Source organism: Dioscorea cayenensis, chromosome 14 (genome assembly GCF_009730915.1).
Source record: "Dioscorea cayenensis subsp. rotundata cultivar TDr96_F1 chromosome 14, TDr96_F1_v2_PseudoChromosome.rev07_lg8_w22 25.fasta, whole genome shotgun sequence".
Taxonomy (NCBI): Eukaryota; Viridiplantae; Streptophyta; class Magnoliopsida; order Dioscoreales; family Dioscoreaceae; genus Dioscorea; species Dioscorea cayenensis.
In genome coordinates, this window is record NC_052484.1 from 2031616 (window position 1) to 2049383 (window position 17768).

General features: G+C 37.0%; 4 protein-coding genes and 1 long non-coding RNA gene across 5 annotated transcripts; 4 read left to right on the plus strand and 1 right to left on the minus strand.

Moving 5' to 3' along the window:
* The first annotated feature begins 655 nt into the window (after positions 1–655).
* Positions 656–4077, plus strand: LOC120275636 (receptor-like protein EIX2). Its single transcript, XM_039282265.1, has one exon. It carries the CDS (start codon positions 706–708, stop codon positions 3748–3750), a length of 3045 nt encoding a protein of 1014 aa, XP_039138199.1. The 5' UTR covers positions 656–705; the 3' UTR covers positions 3751–4077.
* Positions 4078–4222: 145 nt separating this feature from the next.
* Positions 4223–7278, plus strand: LOC120275637 (receptor-like protein EIX1). The gene is made up of 2 exons (XM_039282266.1): positions 4223–7086; positions 7182–7278. The coding sequence occupies exons 1-2, from the start codon at positions 5001–5003 to the stop codon at positions 7199–7201; spliced, it is 2106 nt and encodes a 701-aa protein (XP_039138200.1). The 5' UTR covers positions 4223–5000; the 3' UTR covers positions 7202–7278.
* LOC120275586 (receptor-like protein EIX2) lies at positions 7248–7964 on the plus strand. Its single transcript, XM_039282209.1, has one exon. The coding sequence runs from the start codon at positions 7248–7250 to the stop codon at positions 7962–7964; it is 717 nt and encodes a 238-aa protein (XP_039138143.1).
* Positions 7965–9795: 1831 nt separating this feature from the next.
* Positions 9796–12756, plus strand: LOC120275587 (receptor-like protein EIX2). The gene has a single exon (XM_039282210.1). It carries the CDS (start codon positions 9796–9798, stop codon positions 12754–12756), a length of 2961 nt encoding a protein of 986 aa, XP_039138144.1.
* A 301-nt stretch (positions 12757–13057) lies between these two features.
* Positions 13058–17592, minus strand: LOC120275638. The gene is made up of 3 exons (XR_005541124.1): positions 17389–17592; positions 15451–15515; positions 13058–13193 (listed from the first exon to the last, which is right to left on the minus strand). It is a non-coding gene; the product is annotated as an uncharacterized LOC120275638 (long non-coding RNA).
* Between the last annotated feature and the right edge of the window lie 176 nt (positions 17593–17768).

Below are 17768 nucleotides of genomic sequence, written 5' to 3' on the forward strand. Positions count from 1 at the left end.
GTTGGATAATGATCCAATGGTCGTAGACAAACATCCCTAGTGAATAGTCATCTATGTACGTACACAAATGACTTAAACCCTATGTATGCAAAGTTTTATTTTTATAAATTAAAATTTATACAAAATTAAAAATTTTAAACAGAAATATTTGACAAACCATATATAAAACTTGTGCAATTTTGACTTTCATCACTCATAGTGAAAGTTCACAATTCACCCCTTCACAATTAGAAATAAAGTCAAGATATTATAAAAAAAATAAATATATTTCTGTAGTTAAATATCATAAATAATGTTTTCAATGAGAACATGAAGCAGGAATTTGTCAAGAATGACCTAATAGTAGAAAAATTCCTCCACATACAATGCATCTCATAATTATCCATTGGTATGACTTTTTTTTAACAAATACGATAAACACAATAGAGGGGCATACACATAACTAAGAATTGAATATTCAACAATGTGCCTTTGCTTAGCGGTACAGGGATTGGATTGCAAACTCACTGTCACACCAACTACCAGCTATTCTATGGTACCTTATGCACAGGAAGACCCCCACCGCCGTACACATTATTTGTTGAATGAGATTTGACCACCCAACTTCTTGCATGATAGAGTATGACTTGATCAACCATTAATCAATTTTATCTCTTCCTTGACATTTTACCACATTAAACATAACCTGTTGTGTGATTTTTGCCAATGCCAATTTTTCACCTTCCTAAAACCATGGAGATTCTTGCTTCTGTAACATTCTTCTTGATCTTATCATCTTTCTGTTGTTTCATCATCATTCCAAGTCTCTGCTCTGAATCACTAAACATTAGATGCATAGAAAGTGAGAAAAATTCCCTTCTTGACTTCAAATCTAGTCTCAAAGATCCTCACAACCTTCTTTCTTCATGGGAAGGCAGTGATTGCTGCAACTGGAAGGGAGTTACTTGCAACAATGAAACAAACCATGTTGTTAGCTTAAATATTGGATACTGGCATCTTTTCAATGGTCTTAGTACCGCATGGCGTATCGGCGGTGAGCTTAGTCCTTCTTTGATTGCCTTGAATGAACTGAATCACTTGGACCTCAGCTCTAATGATTTTGGAGGCATTGCTGTACCTGAATTCATTGGTTCAATGAAGAAACTCAGTTATCTTAATCTCTCTAATGCTGGTTTCAGCGGAAGGATTCCTCATCAGCTCGGGAATCTATCGACTTTGCGGTATCTTGATCTCAACTCCTTTTACTATTTCCATGATCTTTATGTCGACAGTCTTTCTTGGCTTTCTCGTCTTTCTTCATTGCAATATCTTGATATGAATTCAGTGAACTTTGGGAATATTGGTGACTGGTTTGTTTCAATAAGCTTGATTCCTTCTCTATCTGTTTTGAAGCTGTCTCATTGCAAGCTTAAAGAGTTCCCTCTATCATTATCGTTTCTTAATTTGACATCTCTGACTTATCTTGATCTTTCCAACAATGAAATCTATTCTCGACTTCCAAATTGGCTTTTCAATTTGACTAGCCTTCAGTATCTCAATCTCCAATTCAATCAATTCCAAGGTTCTATGCCTGATGAGTTTGCAAGTTTGATTTCTCTTGAGGTAGTTCAGCTAGGAAATAATGAACTTGTGGGGCCTATTACTCAAACAATCAGTTTTCTCTGCAAACTTAGAACTCTTGACTTGTCATCAAATAATATCACCGGAGACACAGCCTCACTGGCTGAAATTTCAGCCGGTTGCGCGGGAAAAAGCTTGGAGGTCTTGAATTTGAGAAACAATAATCTGACAGGTAACTTGTCAGATTGGTTAGTAAAGTTTGAGAGATTAGATACTCTTGATCTTGGCCATAATTCATTGAATGGTGTGATTCCGGGGTCCATTGGGAAGCTCTCAGCATTGAAATATCTTACGCTTACTCACAATGGATTTAATGGAACTCTGTCAGAGAGTATTGGCCAACTTTCCGAACTTATTTTGCTTGATCTCTCTTTCAATTCATTGGATGGAGTTATTTCTGATGTTCACTTTGCTAACCTTTCAAAGCTGGAACAGTTGAGCTTAGCTTCAACATCTCTTGCCTTTGGAATGAGTTCATCTTGGATTCCTCCCTTCCAGCTGAAGTTAATTGGTTTGCACCTTTGCAAACTCGGCCCCAAGTTTCCTTCGTGGCTTCGAACACAGAAGGATTATAGTGTAATGGATTTGTCAAATACCAAGATTGAAGATGCAGCTCCTAATTGGGTATGGAACTTATCAGAAAAATTTTTGATGCTTGATCTCTCTCACAATCTGATCTCAGGAAAGCTCCCTGCAACTTTGGGGTTTGCCAGTATTTCAATCCTGGATTTGAGTAATAACAAATTCGAGGGTACGTTGCCGACTTTGGCTTCGAGCATGGAATATTTGGATCTCTCAAACAACATGTTTACTGGCAACATTCTTCGATTCGTCAGCTATCGGCTGCCTATATTGTCTCATTTGTTCCTCTCCAACAATCTCCTCAGCGGTCCAATCCCGTCATCCATATGCCAAGACCTTGAATTATATGTCATAGATCTCTCAAACAATCAGCTGTCAGGGGAACTTCCCACATGCTTGGCTGATTTGTGGGCTCTAACGGCATTAGATCTTGCAAACAACAATTTATCCGGAGAAATTCCATCCACACTTGGCAATATGAAGGAACTGAGAACTCTGCATTTGGGAGGTAATCATTTCAAGGGAGAGTTACCTACAGCATTACAAAATTGCACTACTTTGGTGACTCTTGATCTTGGCAGAAATGAAATCTCCGGGTCGATACCAGCTTGGATTGGCGAATTGCTTCCGTTTCTGAGGATACTTCGACTTCGATCGAATTTCTTTAATGGCACTATTCCTTCACAACTATCTCGTCTCAGTTCTCTTCAGATATTGGACCTTGCCAATAATAGTCTGTCAGGAACAATACCACCAAGTTTCGGTAATATCACAGCGATGGCTCAAACACACAAGCCCAATGAACGCATGTTAGAGGACATGCGGAATGCTGTGCAAGCTAGTGTGGATAACTATGGTCCCTTCGGATACATGGAGACCTTGCTAGTGGTCATTAAAGGAAGGGAGCAAGAGTACAGTCAAAATCTCCAATATGTGGCAAGCATAGACCTCTCAAACAATCAGTTAACTGGGCATTTCCCTCGAGAATTGTGTGATCTCATTGGATTGCAAAATTTAAATTTGTCTAGCAACCAGTTGACAGGAAGAATTCCAGATGAGATCGGCAAGTTGAAGCTGTTGGAGTCTCTTGATGTATCAGTGAATGGCTTTACAGGTTCAATACCAACAGGTATGTCTGTTTTGACTTTGTTGAGTCACTTGAATCTGTCGTATAACAATTTCTCAGGGAGAATACCTTCGGGATACCAGCTTCAGACCTTCGATTATACTTCTTACTTGGGAAATCCCGGTCTCTGTGGACCTCCTCTGAATAAATGCGGGAGCAACGAAACAATTTTCAACAAAATTCTAGCTTGTGCTGATGGAAGTGATGAATGTGAATCTGAAAAGCTCGGGTTGTACCTCGGCATTGCCTTTGGGTTTGTCACTGGATTTTGGGCGATCTGGGGCGTTCTGTTGTTCACTAAGACTCCAAGCGAAGCTTATTTTGAGTTCCTTGACAAGCTGATAGATAAGGTTCCTTTTGCAAGAAATATGAGCAGATACGATGAGGAGGATGATGAGGAAACAAGCTCACAAACCTACTGAAAATTTAGAAGTTATCAGCATTGCAACTTTACTTACAACTTCTGCATCTTGTACATAAATCAAATTGCAACTATTTCCTATTAAAATGGGTTTCCCATCTCTCAAGTTCGAAGTCTTTGCTGCTGTAAAAGGATTTGTTGCTTTCGCTATGCCACTTGGTCCCGAGATTGAATGAATCTTGCCCACTTCTTGTACCTTAAAACCTCATGTTGTATATGATGTTGACTCTTTATTTTGGCTTAAATTTGCTAGCTAAATTAGAAGTTTCAGATATTTTTACTTTCCTAAATGTGATAAATAATCATCAAGACATCCTTGTTATCCGACAAGTATAGATTACAAGAAGCATTTTCCGAACAGATGAGCATTTGATTTTCTAAACTGTTAACCTTTTGGTGTTCCTACAATTATAATGAATTGGCTAACTAAAGCAGTTTGATCTCCTTGCAATTATGTCCTCTATCATGATTTCACTTTCTTACATAGTTATTTTTTGTTTCTTGAGCTCAAGTGATTTATCCTCAATACTGTACTAATCATGTCCAGCATACAAATGTGTGAGACGGAAATCAGTGAAACTGAGAAAAGTCAATAGAAGATCAAGAACACTAGTTCTGGATACCATGAAATTTGGGAAGCATTTAAACTGAATACAAACTAGCTTACTTACGTTTTATAAGAGCAAATAATCATCGTATGTGACAGCATTTACTTATAAGGACTATGTGAATCTGCTACATATACACAACATAATAATATTAAACATCTGGCACAAAATTCAAAGATGATACTTGTGAAGTCACTAAGATTGAATTCTATTTTGTAGCTTAGCAGATTTGTCAGTTACCTTGGTCAGCTGCAAAAAAAAAAATGTCAGTAAATATCTATGACCGGAAGACATTTACAACTAGAATTTTGTGTCTGCAGCTGTGATCTCTTCTTATCTGAAGGAGAAGTGTCATTTACTGTATTCTACCTATGCCGTCACGTTACTGCTAAGCACCCTCGGAATACCACCCCACAAAAAAGGAATTTTCAGCTTGCATTTTTACTAAGATCTATGATTAGAAGTCATGCATAAGGTCCAATGACTGACCCACTTGGCCTTTGGTTACTCAGGAAAGTTCTCTTATGAGTACAGCATACGACATGGTGGTCTTTCAGTTTTGACATCTCAACCTTGATGCAATAAATAATTGAGCATTTACTAACATTCTTGGCAGGAAAAAAGGATTTTATATTATTGCTTAATGGAAAGGAGGTTCCTCACCTTTGCCGCTGCTGCTGCTCAGCTTCTATTTCTGCTTGGTCTTCTAAGCTCTACACTCAGCATCAATGAATCAAAACTTCAGTGCAGGGAGAGTGAAAGAGTAGCACTTCTTAAGTTCAAAGATGGCCTCAGAGATCCTCATAGCCTTCTCTCTTCATGGGAAGGTAGTGATTGCTGCAACTGGAGAGGAGTCAGCTGCAACAATGAAACCGAGCATGTTGTTAGCTTAGACCTTGGATACCGGCATCTCTTTGATGGTCCTAGTACTGCTTGGCGTCTTGGTGGTAACACTAGTCCTTCTCTGCTCGGCTTGAAGTATCTGAATTACCTGGACCTCAGCTTCAATGATTTTGGAGGGATTAGCATTCCAGAATTCATAGGCTCAATGCTAGAACTCAGCTACCTTAATCTCTCCAATGCTGGTTTCAGTGGGAGGATACCTGCACAAATAGGGAATCTCTCAAGTTTACGGTACCTTGATCTGAACTCAATTTATTCTTTGCATACTTTGTATTCTGATGAGCTTGAATGGGTCTCTCATCTTTCTTCATTGCAATATCTTGATATGAACTCAGTGAACCTTGCGAAGACTAATGATTGGTTTCATCCAATTAATATGATTCCCTCTTTATCGGTTTTACTTCTACCCAATTGTCAGCTTAAAGAGATGCCGACATCACTCTTGTTTCACAATCTCACATCTCTTGTTACTCTTGATCTCTCCAACAACCAATTTGATTCCATGCTCCCAAGCTGGTTGTTCAACATGAGCAGCCTTGAATACCTTAACCTTCAGTTCAATCACTTCCAAGGTTCTATACCTGATGCTTTTGCAAACATGAGTTCTCTTGAGATCATTCAAATCAGAAACAATGAATTGCATGGACCTATACCTCAATCCATAGGCAAACTCTGCAACCTGAGATCACTCGATCTCTCACATAATAATATCAGCGATAACGTGTTGGCATTGGCAGTAATTTCAGGTGGTTGCGCTGGTGACACTCTGGAGAATATAAATCTTAGAAGCAATGGTCTGACAGGCAACTTGTCAGATTGGTTAAAGAAGTTGAAAATGTTGTCTATTCTTAATCTTGGCAACAACTTGCTTCAAGGCTCTATTCCACCATCAATAGGAAACATATCTACATTGACAAATCTTTTTCTGAGCCACAATATGTTTAATGGAACTCTTCCTGAGAGCTTCGGGCGTCTCTCAGAGCTTACTCTGCTTGATGTTCCTTATAATTTACTCTCCGGAGTTGTGTCCGAAGTTCACTTTGTAAATCTTTCCAAGTTGGAGCAGCTGAGCTTGGCTTCAAACTCCTTGGCAATCAATATGAGCTCGGACTGGATTCCTCCATTCAGACTGAGATTTATCGGGCTCAGCAGTTGCAAACTCGGACCCAAGTTTCCTCCATGGCTACAAACACAAAAGAATTATTTTATCATGGATTTGTCATACTCGGAGATTGATGATACTGTACCTGAATGGTTGTGGACATTATCTCAAGAGATTGATATGCTGGATATTTCTCAAAATCGGATTGCTGGAAATGTGACAAAACTGAAATTCCACGTTGTTCACATCCTTGATTTGAGTTTCAACAATCTTGATGGCCCTTTGCCTTCTCTTCCTTCTAGCATTGAATATATTGATTTCTCTAACAACTTGTTTTCGGAGACTCTTGTTCCATTCTTCAATGAACAAATGCCGATACTTTCTCATTTGTTTCTGTCAGGCTATCATATTCATGGTACAATTCCTGCATCCATATGTCACTACTTGGAGCTGTACGTTCTTGATCTCTCAGACAACCTCCTGTCAGGAGAGCTCCCAGGATGTTTGGGTGATCTTGCATCATTGGCAGCAATGAACTTTGCGAACAATGATCTGTCCGGACAACTTCCTCGCAGTTTGGGAGCTTATAGTTGGCTTCAGTCACTGCATTTGGATAACAATTCCTTCCATGGGCAGCTCCCTGTTGCTTTGAGAAGTTGCACTCGCTTGGTTACACTTGATGTTGGCAACAACAGACTCTCAGGAAAGATACCAACTTGGATTGGTGAGTCACTGCCATTTCTGAGGATTCTCCGATTGCGATCAAACATGTTTTATGGCTACATTCCTCATCAATTATCTCTTCTAACTTCTCTTCAGATATTGGACCTCGCCAGTAATAGTCTATCAGGAACTATACCCCACATTTTTGGTAATCTCCCTGCAATGGCACTGACACGCAAGCCAAAAGAGCGAATGATGGAAGTATTACAAGGTAATGTACAAACTAGTGTTGGTTTCTATGGCCCTTCGGGCTATGCAGATAGTTTGTCACTGGTCATGAAAGGAAGGGAGTTGAAGTACAGCAAGAATCTCGGGTATGTGGCAAGCATAGACCTTTCTGGCAACAATTTTTCCGGTGATATTCCAAGAGAATTAGCAAATCTCTATGGACTGCAGAGCATGAATTTGTCTAATAACAAGTTGTCAGGAAATATACCCACAAACATTGGTCAGTTGAGATGGTTAGAGTCTCTGGACTTATCAAGAAACAATCTTTCCGGATCAATTCCTTCGAGCATGTCATCTTTGACTTCATTGAGTCACTTGAATCTATCTTACAACAATTTCACTGGGAGAATTCCCACAGGATACCAGCTTCAAACACTTAATGATCCATCTATGTACATTGGCAATCCTGGGCTTTGTGGTGCTCCTCTTGAAAATTGCAAGGCCAATGAGATATACAATGGAACACAACGCGCTTGTGGTGGTGAAATTGATGATTGTGAATCCGAAATGCTGGGGTTCTATATTGGAATAATTCTGGGGTTTGTTGCAGGGTTTTGGGCTATATGGGGTACTTTGTTGCTCTGTGAGACATTGAGGAATCGTTATTTCGTCTTCATTGATTGGTTATTTGCACTATCTGTGGAAAAATGAACAGAAAGGAAGACAACAATCATAAGAATAAGTTACTTGGAAAAACTCAAATGGTTGCTGTCTCTGTAAAGTTGATTATGCTAAATAAAAATGTTCACTCTTCACGGCATCCTTATAACACAAGAGTAAATGTATGTGCATGTTAAGATCCCCAATTGCTCTCACCCTCTAATTTCAACTTCATTATTGACCGATCTCAAGCCTTCTTCTTCAAGTGCTCTCACCCTCTCATTTTTCTTCACTCTCCCATGCTTCATCTAATATTGGGAGGATTTTAAGATCCCAATTTATGGCTCCCAACACACTTGTGTTGGGGGTCATGTTCCGTAAAAAACGAGATCCCAAAAGATAAACAGACTTAAACACACCCCTACTTGAAATCATATTGCTCTAACCCAAATTCCTGAAGTATACAGTATCAATGTACATTAACATGCCTGTGTACAGTAACTTGGAGGCCGTGTTCCTCATCCAAAGAGTTACACCAGCTTGCACATAAGAACAGTAACACTGTACAGGACCATGTGAACACTAACTCTCTCACCCTTTGGTTTAAACATGCTAGCTAAACTAAAAATTGCAGAAATTTTTTAGCTATCCTGAATGTGAAAGAATTGTTGAACCGTCTCTGTTTTCCCACAAGAATAGATTAGGAGAAACATACTAAATCAATGATCATTGGATTTTCTAAACTTTTAACCTCATGGCATTCCTTCACATGTTATGAAATGGTTAACTAATGCAGTTTTGCCCAATATATATATATATATATATATGAGAAGAACGTCAACAAAACTGAGAAAAGTGAATAGAAGACGAAGAAAACTAGTTCTTGATGCCAGAAAATTAAATAACATGCACTAGGTAAAGATTATTTACCATATGTAAAGACATTAATTATAAGGACTAATTGAATCTGCTAGAGATACACAACAAGAAAATCTGGCACATCTGACATCAAATCCAAAGACGATACTTGAATGAGCCAATTCAAGAGTCCATTGCAAAGTCGTTAAAGCTTAAATTCTATTTCTACCCATATGAGATTTGTCAAATATAGCTTGGTCTTCCGTAAGGGGAAGAACTTTGGTGCCGTTCTGACGATGACCATGGATCAAAGTCTGAATCTTTAAAAGATGTTGAAGAATAGAAACTATTATTCACAACATATCCTTTTGCATAATAATCTTTTTAATTCTAGTCCAATTATGTATTCAATTTTTTATTCATGTAGATATTTGGGGGACCCACATACAGACAGAAATTCAATTCTTTTTCAACCTATACAATGAATTTGTCAATGGCCTTAGTTGCAAGGAACAAGGAGAAGGGAACATATAATGTTTGATAATGATCCATGTGTTAAAATTTTCAGTTTGGAGATGTGCTCTCCCCATTTAAAGATTTGTCCTTCACTATGTTCCAACATCCTTGTAAGACTGTTTCCCTTATTTGACGTAGGATTATTTATTTTATTCCTCAAACAAACACATTGTGATGCCCACAATTGAAGAACCACATATAATTGCTATGCTAATGACTTGATCTAGGACTTATTTTTATATGTTCACATGGAAGGGGATGTATTACAAGCAGTTATGAATGGGTTAAAAATTCTCCAACTTGGTTTTTCAGAAATCCTCACATAGTCAAATGAATTATATTATGTTTCAGTCCGATTTGACCTCTTCCAAGGCCACAATATAAAACACATTCTTGGCAAGGCATAAGTGAAATTGGAATTCAGTGTAATGTTGACTTCTTAACCATGCTGCAATAAATAATCTAGTGTTTGCTAACATACTTTTGCATCGTTCTCTATTGTTGCACAATGGAACTCCAAAAGAAGTTCCTCATCTTTGTGCCTTCTGCTCAACTTATATTTCTGCTTGGCTTTCTAATCCCAACACTCTGCATCAACCAATCAAAACTTCGGTGCAGAGAGAGTGAAAGAGCAGCACTTCTGGAGTTCAAAGAAGGTCTCAGAGATCCTCATAGCCTTCTCTCTTCATGGGAAGGTAGTGAATGCTGTAACTGGAGAGGAATCATCTGTGACAATGAAACCCAGCATGTTGTAAGCTTAGACCTTGGATACCGGCATCTCTTTGATGGTCCTAGTACCTCTTGGCGTCTCAGTGGCGAGATTACTCCTTTGCTCAGCTTGAAGCATCTGAATTACTTGGACCTCAGCTTCAATGATTTTCGAGGAATTGACATTCCTGAATTCATTGGTTCAATACAAGGCCTAAGCTATCTTAACCTTTCTAATGCCGGTTTTGGTGGGAGGATACCTTCACAGATCGGGAATCTCTCAAGATTACAGTACCTCGATCTGAACTCATTCTATTCTTGGTATACTTTATATGCTGATGATCTTCAATGGCTTTCTCATCTTTCTTCATTGAGATATCTTGATATGAATTCCGTGAACCTTGCAAACGCTGATGATTGGTTTTATGCAATTAACATGCTTCCTGTTCTATCAGTTTTATATTTTCCAAATTGTCAGCTTAAAGAGTTTACAACGCCTCTTGCAGTTCCCAATTTAACATCTCTTGCTAGTCTTGATCTTTCAAACAACCAATTCGTTTCTATGCTTCCTAACTGGCTTTTTAACATGAGCAAGCTTGAGTGTATTAACCTTCAATTTAATCAAATACGAGGCTCTATACCTGATGCTTTTGCAAACATGACTTCTCTTGAGGTCATTCAACTCAGGAAAAATGAACTGCTCGGTGGTATCCCGCAATCCATAGGAAAACTCTGCAATCTCAGGATTCTAGACTTATCATCTAATAACATCACTGATGATGTATCCATATTAGCAACAATTTCAAGTGAATGTGCTGGAGGTACTCTGGAGATTCTGAATCTGAGAGGCAATAATCTGGTGGGAAACTTGTCAGATTGGTTAGCGCATTTCAAAGTTCTGACATATCTTGATCTCGGCAGCAACTTGCTTCAAGGTTCAATTCCGGCATCCATAGGAAACATATCTACACTGAGAAGTCTTTTTCTGAGCCAAAACACACTGAACGGAACTCTTCCAGAGACTATGGGGCAGCTCTCCAGGCTCAATTTATTTGATGTTTCACATAATTCACTCTCCGGAATAATATCACAAGTACACTTTCAGAATCTATCGAAGCTCGAACACCTGAGCTTGGGCTCAAACTCATTTGTGTTTAACATGAGTTCTGATTGGGAACCACCATTCAGATTAAGACTCATCGGATTGCGGCGCTGCAGAATTGGACCGAAATTTCCTCCATGGCTGAAGAAACAGAGGGATTACAACATACTGGACTTATCCTATGCTGAAATCAATGACACAGCTCCTGATTGGATTTGGAACTATGATCAACACATCTTTCTCTTAGATATTTCTCACAATCAGATTGCCGGTGAGGTCCCGGGAAGACTGAAATATGCTAGCATGTCAATCATTGATCTAAGTTTCAACCAATTTGAGGGACCATTGCCTGGCTTACCTGCTAGCATTGAGTACATAGATTTCACAGGCAATGCATTTTCAGGCACTATTTTTCCCCTCTTTGCTCAGCCAATGCTTATTTTCTCTCATTTGATTATCACCGATAACATCATCAATGGCACAATCCCTGACTCCATATGCAATTACCTCGATATGTTTGTCATCGATCTTTCTAGCAACTTGTTATCCGGTGAACTTCCTGAATGTTGGGCTGATCTTGGAGATTTGTCTGGCTTAAACCTGGCAAACAACAAGCTAACTGGCAAAATTCCAAGCAGCCTCGGAACACTTAGTTGGCTCCAAGCACTGCATTTGAATAACAACTCTTTCCATGGAGAGTTACCAACGGCTTTAAAAAGTTGCACCATGTTGATAACTTTTGATGTTGGTGACAACAAACTCTCCGGAGAGATACCAACTTGGATTGGTGAATCACTGTTGTACCTTAGAATTCTCCGGTTAAGATCAAACATGTTTAATGGCAACATTCCTGCACAGCTTTCCCTTCTCACTTCTCTGCAGATATTGGACCTTGCCGGTAATAAATTATCAGGAAACATACCAAGTAGCTTGGGTAACATCAGTGCAATGGCACAGACACACAAGCCAGAAGCAAGGATGATGGAAGTTTTGCAAGGTGCTGTGCAAAGTAGTCTTCATAATTATGGCCCTTCTGGTTACAGTGATACCTTGGTGCTTGTAACCAAAGGCAGGAAGATGGAGTACACCAAAAATCTTCAGTATGTGGCAAGCATAGACCTTTCAGAGAATATTTTGTCAGGAAATATTCCTCATCAATTAGCAAATCTCTATGGACTGCAAAACTTGAATCTTTCTGGTAACAAGTTGACCGGGAAGATGCCAGAAAATATTGGTCAGTTGGAATTGCTAGAGTCTCTGGACTTCTCAAGAAACAATCTTTCCGGTTCGATTCCTTCAAGCATTTCTCTTTTGACTTCATTAAGTCTGTTGAACTTGTCCTACAACAATTTGTCGGGAAGAATCCCCACCGGGCACCAGCTTCAGACACTTAATGATCCATCCATGTACATAGGCAATTCTGCTCTTTGCGGGCCTCCACTTGAAGAATGTGAACAGAATGAGACACACTCTGCCACACTACCAATCAAAGATGATGAGGAGTCCAAAATGCTGGAATTTTATATCAGTATGATTCTCGGCTTTGTTGCAGGGTTTTGGGTTGTATGGGGCATTCTGTTGTCCATTGATAGTGTAAGGTATGCTTATTTTGAGTTTACAGATTCGTTGTTAGAGAGGTTATCCTCGGCATTCAGGTAAATGATAGAATGAAATTCTAGTAGCCAACAATTTTTGTATCTTTCACCAAAATGTTTATTGCATGAAAGGATTAAAGCCTATAAGAGTCACATGAACTCACCCCGGTTGTTGAACAAGCTTCCAAAATAATTGTGTGAACAGTTTTTGTTCATAAAATTACTTTACATCTGGCAGTACATTTTTTTGCTGTGAAATCAAGCATGGAAGTCGACAAAAACACACAAATTACCCATGAAAGTCAAAAATCAACATTAAAACACACCACAATAAAAGTATACAACATGAAATGTGTGCCCTATAATTTTAGAGTGAATGGTAATTACACAGATTTCATTAGCATAACATGTACTATTGATAACATTGTAAAGATTAAACAAACAATCTGAAATATGTACCTCATGAACTAGAAATTCTCCATGGAATACAGAACTTTGAGCCTGTTGATAGGAAAGATCAAAGAAAACATTGATTAGAATCTTTAAACATATCAAGAATGATGTTTAGGTTCACTACTTGCAAAGATTTGCAATATCTTTCCCTTCAGGTTATCAGCTCCAAGACATCTTATGGTGAAGAAGATATCAGAATGTGAGATTGAAATACTAGCTAGGGTTTTTCTATGCTGGCAAAATCTAGAGTTTGGGTCAGAGTTTCGGCTATGTGCATGGGGCATTTAATCTCTAAATCCATTTCAATGTTCTCCAACTAAATGTAGTAATCTTGGAATAGAATTATGATGAGAATTCACAATTGGTACCTCAATTGAATGCAAATATTGATTTTGGTCCATCATGTGGTAATTTATTTAATCAATGTTTAATCCTGTTAAAAAAAATTGCAAAAGAATAAATTAAACTTTTACATAAAATTTTAGTATAAAATTAATATAATTATATTATTAAGGGATTACAATAAAAATATTATCATAATTATGGATAAAGATCAGGGACCAATCCTAAACTTCTGCCTTTGGTTACATTGTATATTGGATTAGATTTAGAAGTTATGTTTAACATTTTTATCATGCACTGATAAAAATAAATTCAATTTAAATTTTAGTTAAATTTTTGCAACCTAAGGTGGCACCTGTTTGTTTCACAGAAGTGAAACTATCTAGGAGTGGAAGATTTTATGGGATTTGTTTCTCAATATTGTTGCGAAGTTAATTATGACACCAAAGTCCCACTTCAGCAAAAGTTCAAATTCTTTTTATTATTATTGTTATTATTATTATTATTATTATTATTATTATTATTATTATTATTGTTATATAAAAAAGTTAAAATTGTGTATATCTTTATAAATAATGTACTTTCAAGTTCAAGTGACCTTGACAAATCTCAAAAAGATGAGGTTGCATGGAGTTGTATTATTTACATGGATATACACACAAATATAATCTTTTATAGGTGTATATATATGCAATTTTCCCAAAAAAAATAAAAACTACTACCACCTTAATTTAATTGCTCTTCCTTTGTTATTCATCCAAGTAAGGCTTGTTGATTTTTATGTTTTACAATTGAGATGGGGATGTTTTTGTTCCCATCCATGTGTTGTGGCCTATTCTAAACTTTGAGTTTTACTCTAGATTTGATTTTGCTATTCAATGGCAAAAATTTAATGTTTGTTGTGGTCTTTCATGGAGTTCCTTCTTTTCCTTTAAGATTTGAATGGAATTTTAGTTTTGTTGGGTGATTAGAATCTTTGTTCTATTATCTGGGTTAGATAGCTTTCCATTTAGAATTTTTATAGGTTTTATAGTGTCTTTTCACTTTTTGATTTGATTTTATAGTTCGATAAATCTGAACAAAGAGGATGATAGATAAAGCATTAAGTTAGGTCTATTGGTACACGGGTCGCCGATAGAGCTCTCACCGAGTGGTGAGAGTTCGATTCTCGGCTGAGGGCACATTTCTGGGAGTTGTGAATAGTGGTTGTGTACGGGTGGTTCCAGCGCCCACGTGAGTGCGGCCCCGTCCCCACTTGTTCCACCGAGGCTTGTGCACGTCCCTGGGTCTCTAGTGGGTTCGCCCCGCTCCTCTTTCCCAAAAAAACATCCTCTTTTAAGTTCTATAATCACAATCCTATTTATGTATCTCATATATAGTTTCTCAATGTACTCTTTTTACATCACCATAAGCCTTAGCAAAGTTAGACTTGCCATCAAAATCAAACATAATTAAACACAGTATCTTTCTCTTTTCAACAGCATATTGTCATTTGTTATGATAAAATATGTCCCTAGGTCATTGCCTGGTCATAAGGCAGTAATATCAATATCAATATCAAAATTATAGCCAAGGGCCAGGGGCACTAACTTATATTCCCTCCATTCCAAAATACATGTCGGTTTAAGAAAAAAAAAATTATTCCAAAATAGTTGTCGTTTACAATATCAAGGCAATATTTATTCTTTTTTTTTTCCAATTTTACCCATCTTCAATTTCCTAAGTTGTATAAATGAAAAGTGTAATTTTTATAGTCCCAAGAAAAATACAAGGTTTCAAGAGAGGGATAATTTAGTAATTTGGTTGTTTTTTATGTTAAAGTTTAGATAATTTAATGCTATACTTAATTATTGTGCAACATCCTTAAACGACATGTATTTAGAAATGGAGGGAGTATTGGTTATTTGAGCGCATCAAAACATAAGCAAAAAGATAAAGTGAGAATTATAGTAATAAAATTTACCTTCATATAAGAAGACACGGTAGCAATTGCCCTATCGCAATCTCTTAAAGACTCCTCTAAAAGAACTGTATTCTAGAAAAATCAGAAATAAGTGCTTGAAGTGCATCTATTCAGATTTATACTCCCAAGTGAAACAAGAAAACATGAAAGAAAAGAAAAAAAAAAGGGGAAGCAGTTCTATACACACATTTATATATACCAATAATCTTACCCCAATGAGTTACTGACATTAAAATCCCAAATTTATGGCAGTTCACCAAGGAGAAAAATTGGCATAGAAGAAAGACTAATCACATGCAATCATCACAATCAATGTTATTAAAAGCGAGAAAAGCGCTCGTCTAGGCACTCAGACGAGGCGAGGCGAGGCGAGGCCCTAGCGCCTCAACACCCCTTGGGCAAGGCGCCTTCAATGAGGCGAGCGCTTTTTGCCAAGCGCCAGGCATAAAAAAGGCGCGCCTGTCCTTTTTTTTCGTATTAGCTCTATATTCAATGCTTTCAATTAATGTTAATTGGGATTTTAAATAGGCACATTTACTAATAATAAGGAAGGAAATAAATTTAGGGGAGAAAAATTAGGTCACTTTACAAAAGGCACATTTACTATTTAGGAAAAAAATAAATTTAAGAGAGAAAAACTAAGTATTTTTAAACAAGGCACAATTACTAATAAGGAAGGAAAATAATTTAGGTGAGAAAAACTAGGTGATTTTAAAAAAAGCACACTTACTCATAAGGAAGGAAATAAATTTAGGGTATAAAAACTAGGTGATTTTAAAAAAGGCACACTTACTAAATAAATTTAAGAGAGAAAAACTAGGTGATTTAAGTAGTATTTTTTTAAAAAATAATGAGTGAATTAAGAGATTAACTTATTAATTAGAGAAAATTGAAAAGGCAACAACTCTAAATCTAGTGCTGGAGTTGAAGCTAGCTTAGTTTAAATGACTCATGAAGATAGAATTTACACTCTAAAAGCTTTAGTTCTAGACATCTAAGAAGTGTTTTCTTGACTTTATACTATGCTTTGTTTGACTTAAAGTTTTACTTTGCTTGACTTTAATTATTCCAAAAATTATATATATATATATATATATATATAATAGTTATTTATTAACTAGCACTTTATTTTGTTCGGGCGTGGGCCTTTCATGGTGCCTCTTGCCTTGGGCAATAAAATGACTTAGCGCCTAGCCCTTTTAATTACACTGATCACAATGAAATCACCATAAGTTTGTGTGTGTCAAAGTATCTGACATTTCTCTGTACCTAATAATTAAGCTTGGTAATGATTATCAGTGAGCAAGAATAGATTTCCAAAAGTCTGAAAATGGAATCAAGAAAATAATGAACAGAAACATCTTGTGGCAATGGTAACATCAATTGCAGTAAATTATTGTCATTCATTGATTCTATAAATCCAAAGTCCAAATTAAAATTTCACATTTCCATGGTCATAATAAATCTTGTAAAAGATATCAGATAAAAAAATTCCGAAACAAATGAGAATTTAACAGTCCATTCTCAAAGTAACTCAAACTTTTGATTACTGCCACCCAACACCAACAACAGGAAAATTTTAACCAATTTTCTAGAAACCTACCCTATTTATTAAGCCATGAAATCAAATTAAAATAAAAATTGAACAGAATCACTCTAAAAAAGAGAAAAGCTCACATGCATTGAAGAACTCAGTTTACATAAAGTACTACAACAAATTTCTTTTCCATGTTCTCAGCATCCATCAAAGCATAACACAATGCCTGCTCAATCAGTGAACAACAACAACAACAACAACAACAACAACAACACTTAATAATGATAAGAAAATTACTCATACAAAGCAAAAGATAAGCATAATCAACGAGAAATTTGTACAAATCTGAAGAAAAAAGTTGAGAGCTTTCAAGTAATCCAATTTTGAGAAGCATTCATTACCTTTGCGCTTAAAATCCACAGCTGATTCCTTGCACTTCCGGCACAGGCCCAACTCTGCATCCTTGAACTCCCCAACGACCTTGAATTCGCCATTAATCAATCAAAAGGTGGAATTTTTCTTGGAAAAACAGGATCAAAATTGGAAAATACAAGGTAATCACTCTCTCAAATTCAGGTAAAAGAAGAGAAGAAAACCCAAGAAACAAAGAGCATGTGGAGGTGAGAGTCTCTAGTGTGCTTTTGCTTATAAAAAAAAATAATATTGTAATAATGAGACTTTAGAGGGGTATAAATATAAAGTTCTTAGCACGTGGCATGTAGTGATTGGTTGCCTGCACCTTAGCTAGGGTTTTGGGGCCTTCTCGTTGTGATCTATATTA

What these genes read in the sequence shown, in the direction of transcription:
- LOC120275636 (XM_039282265.1), top strand. Translation starts at nt 706, where the DNA reads ATGCCAATTTTTCACCTTCCTAAAACCATGGAGATTCTTGCTTCTGTA.
- LOC120275637 (XM_039282266.1), top strand. Translation starts at nt 5,001, where the DNA reads ATGGAAAGGAGGTTCCTCACCTTTGCCGCTGCTGCTGCTCAGCTTCTA. An exon ending in AAAGATACCAACTTGGATTG is followed by an intron (nt 7,087 to 7,181) that starts GTGAGTCACTGC and finishes ACTTCTCTTCAG; the next exon opens with ATATTGGACCTCGCCAGTAA.
- LOC120275586 (XM_039282209.1), top strand. Translation starts at nt 7,248, where the DNA reads ATGGCACTGACACGCAAGCCAAAAGAGCGAATGATGGAAGTATTACAA.
- LOC120275587 (XM_039282210.1), top strand. Translation starts at nt 9,796, where the DNA reads ATGGAACTCCAAAAGAAGTTCCTCATCTTTGTGCCTTCTGCTCAACTT.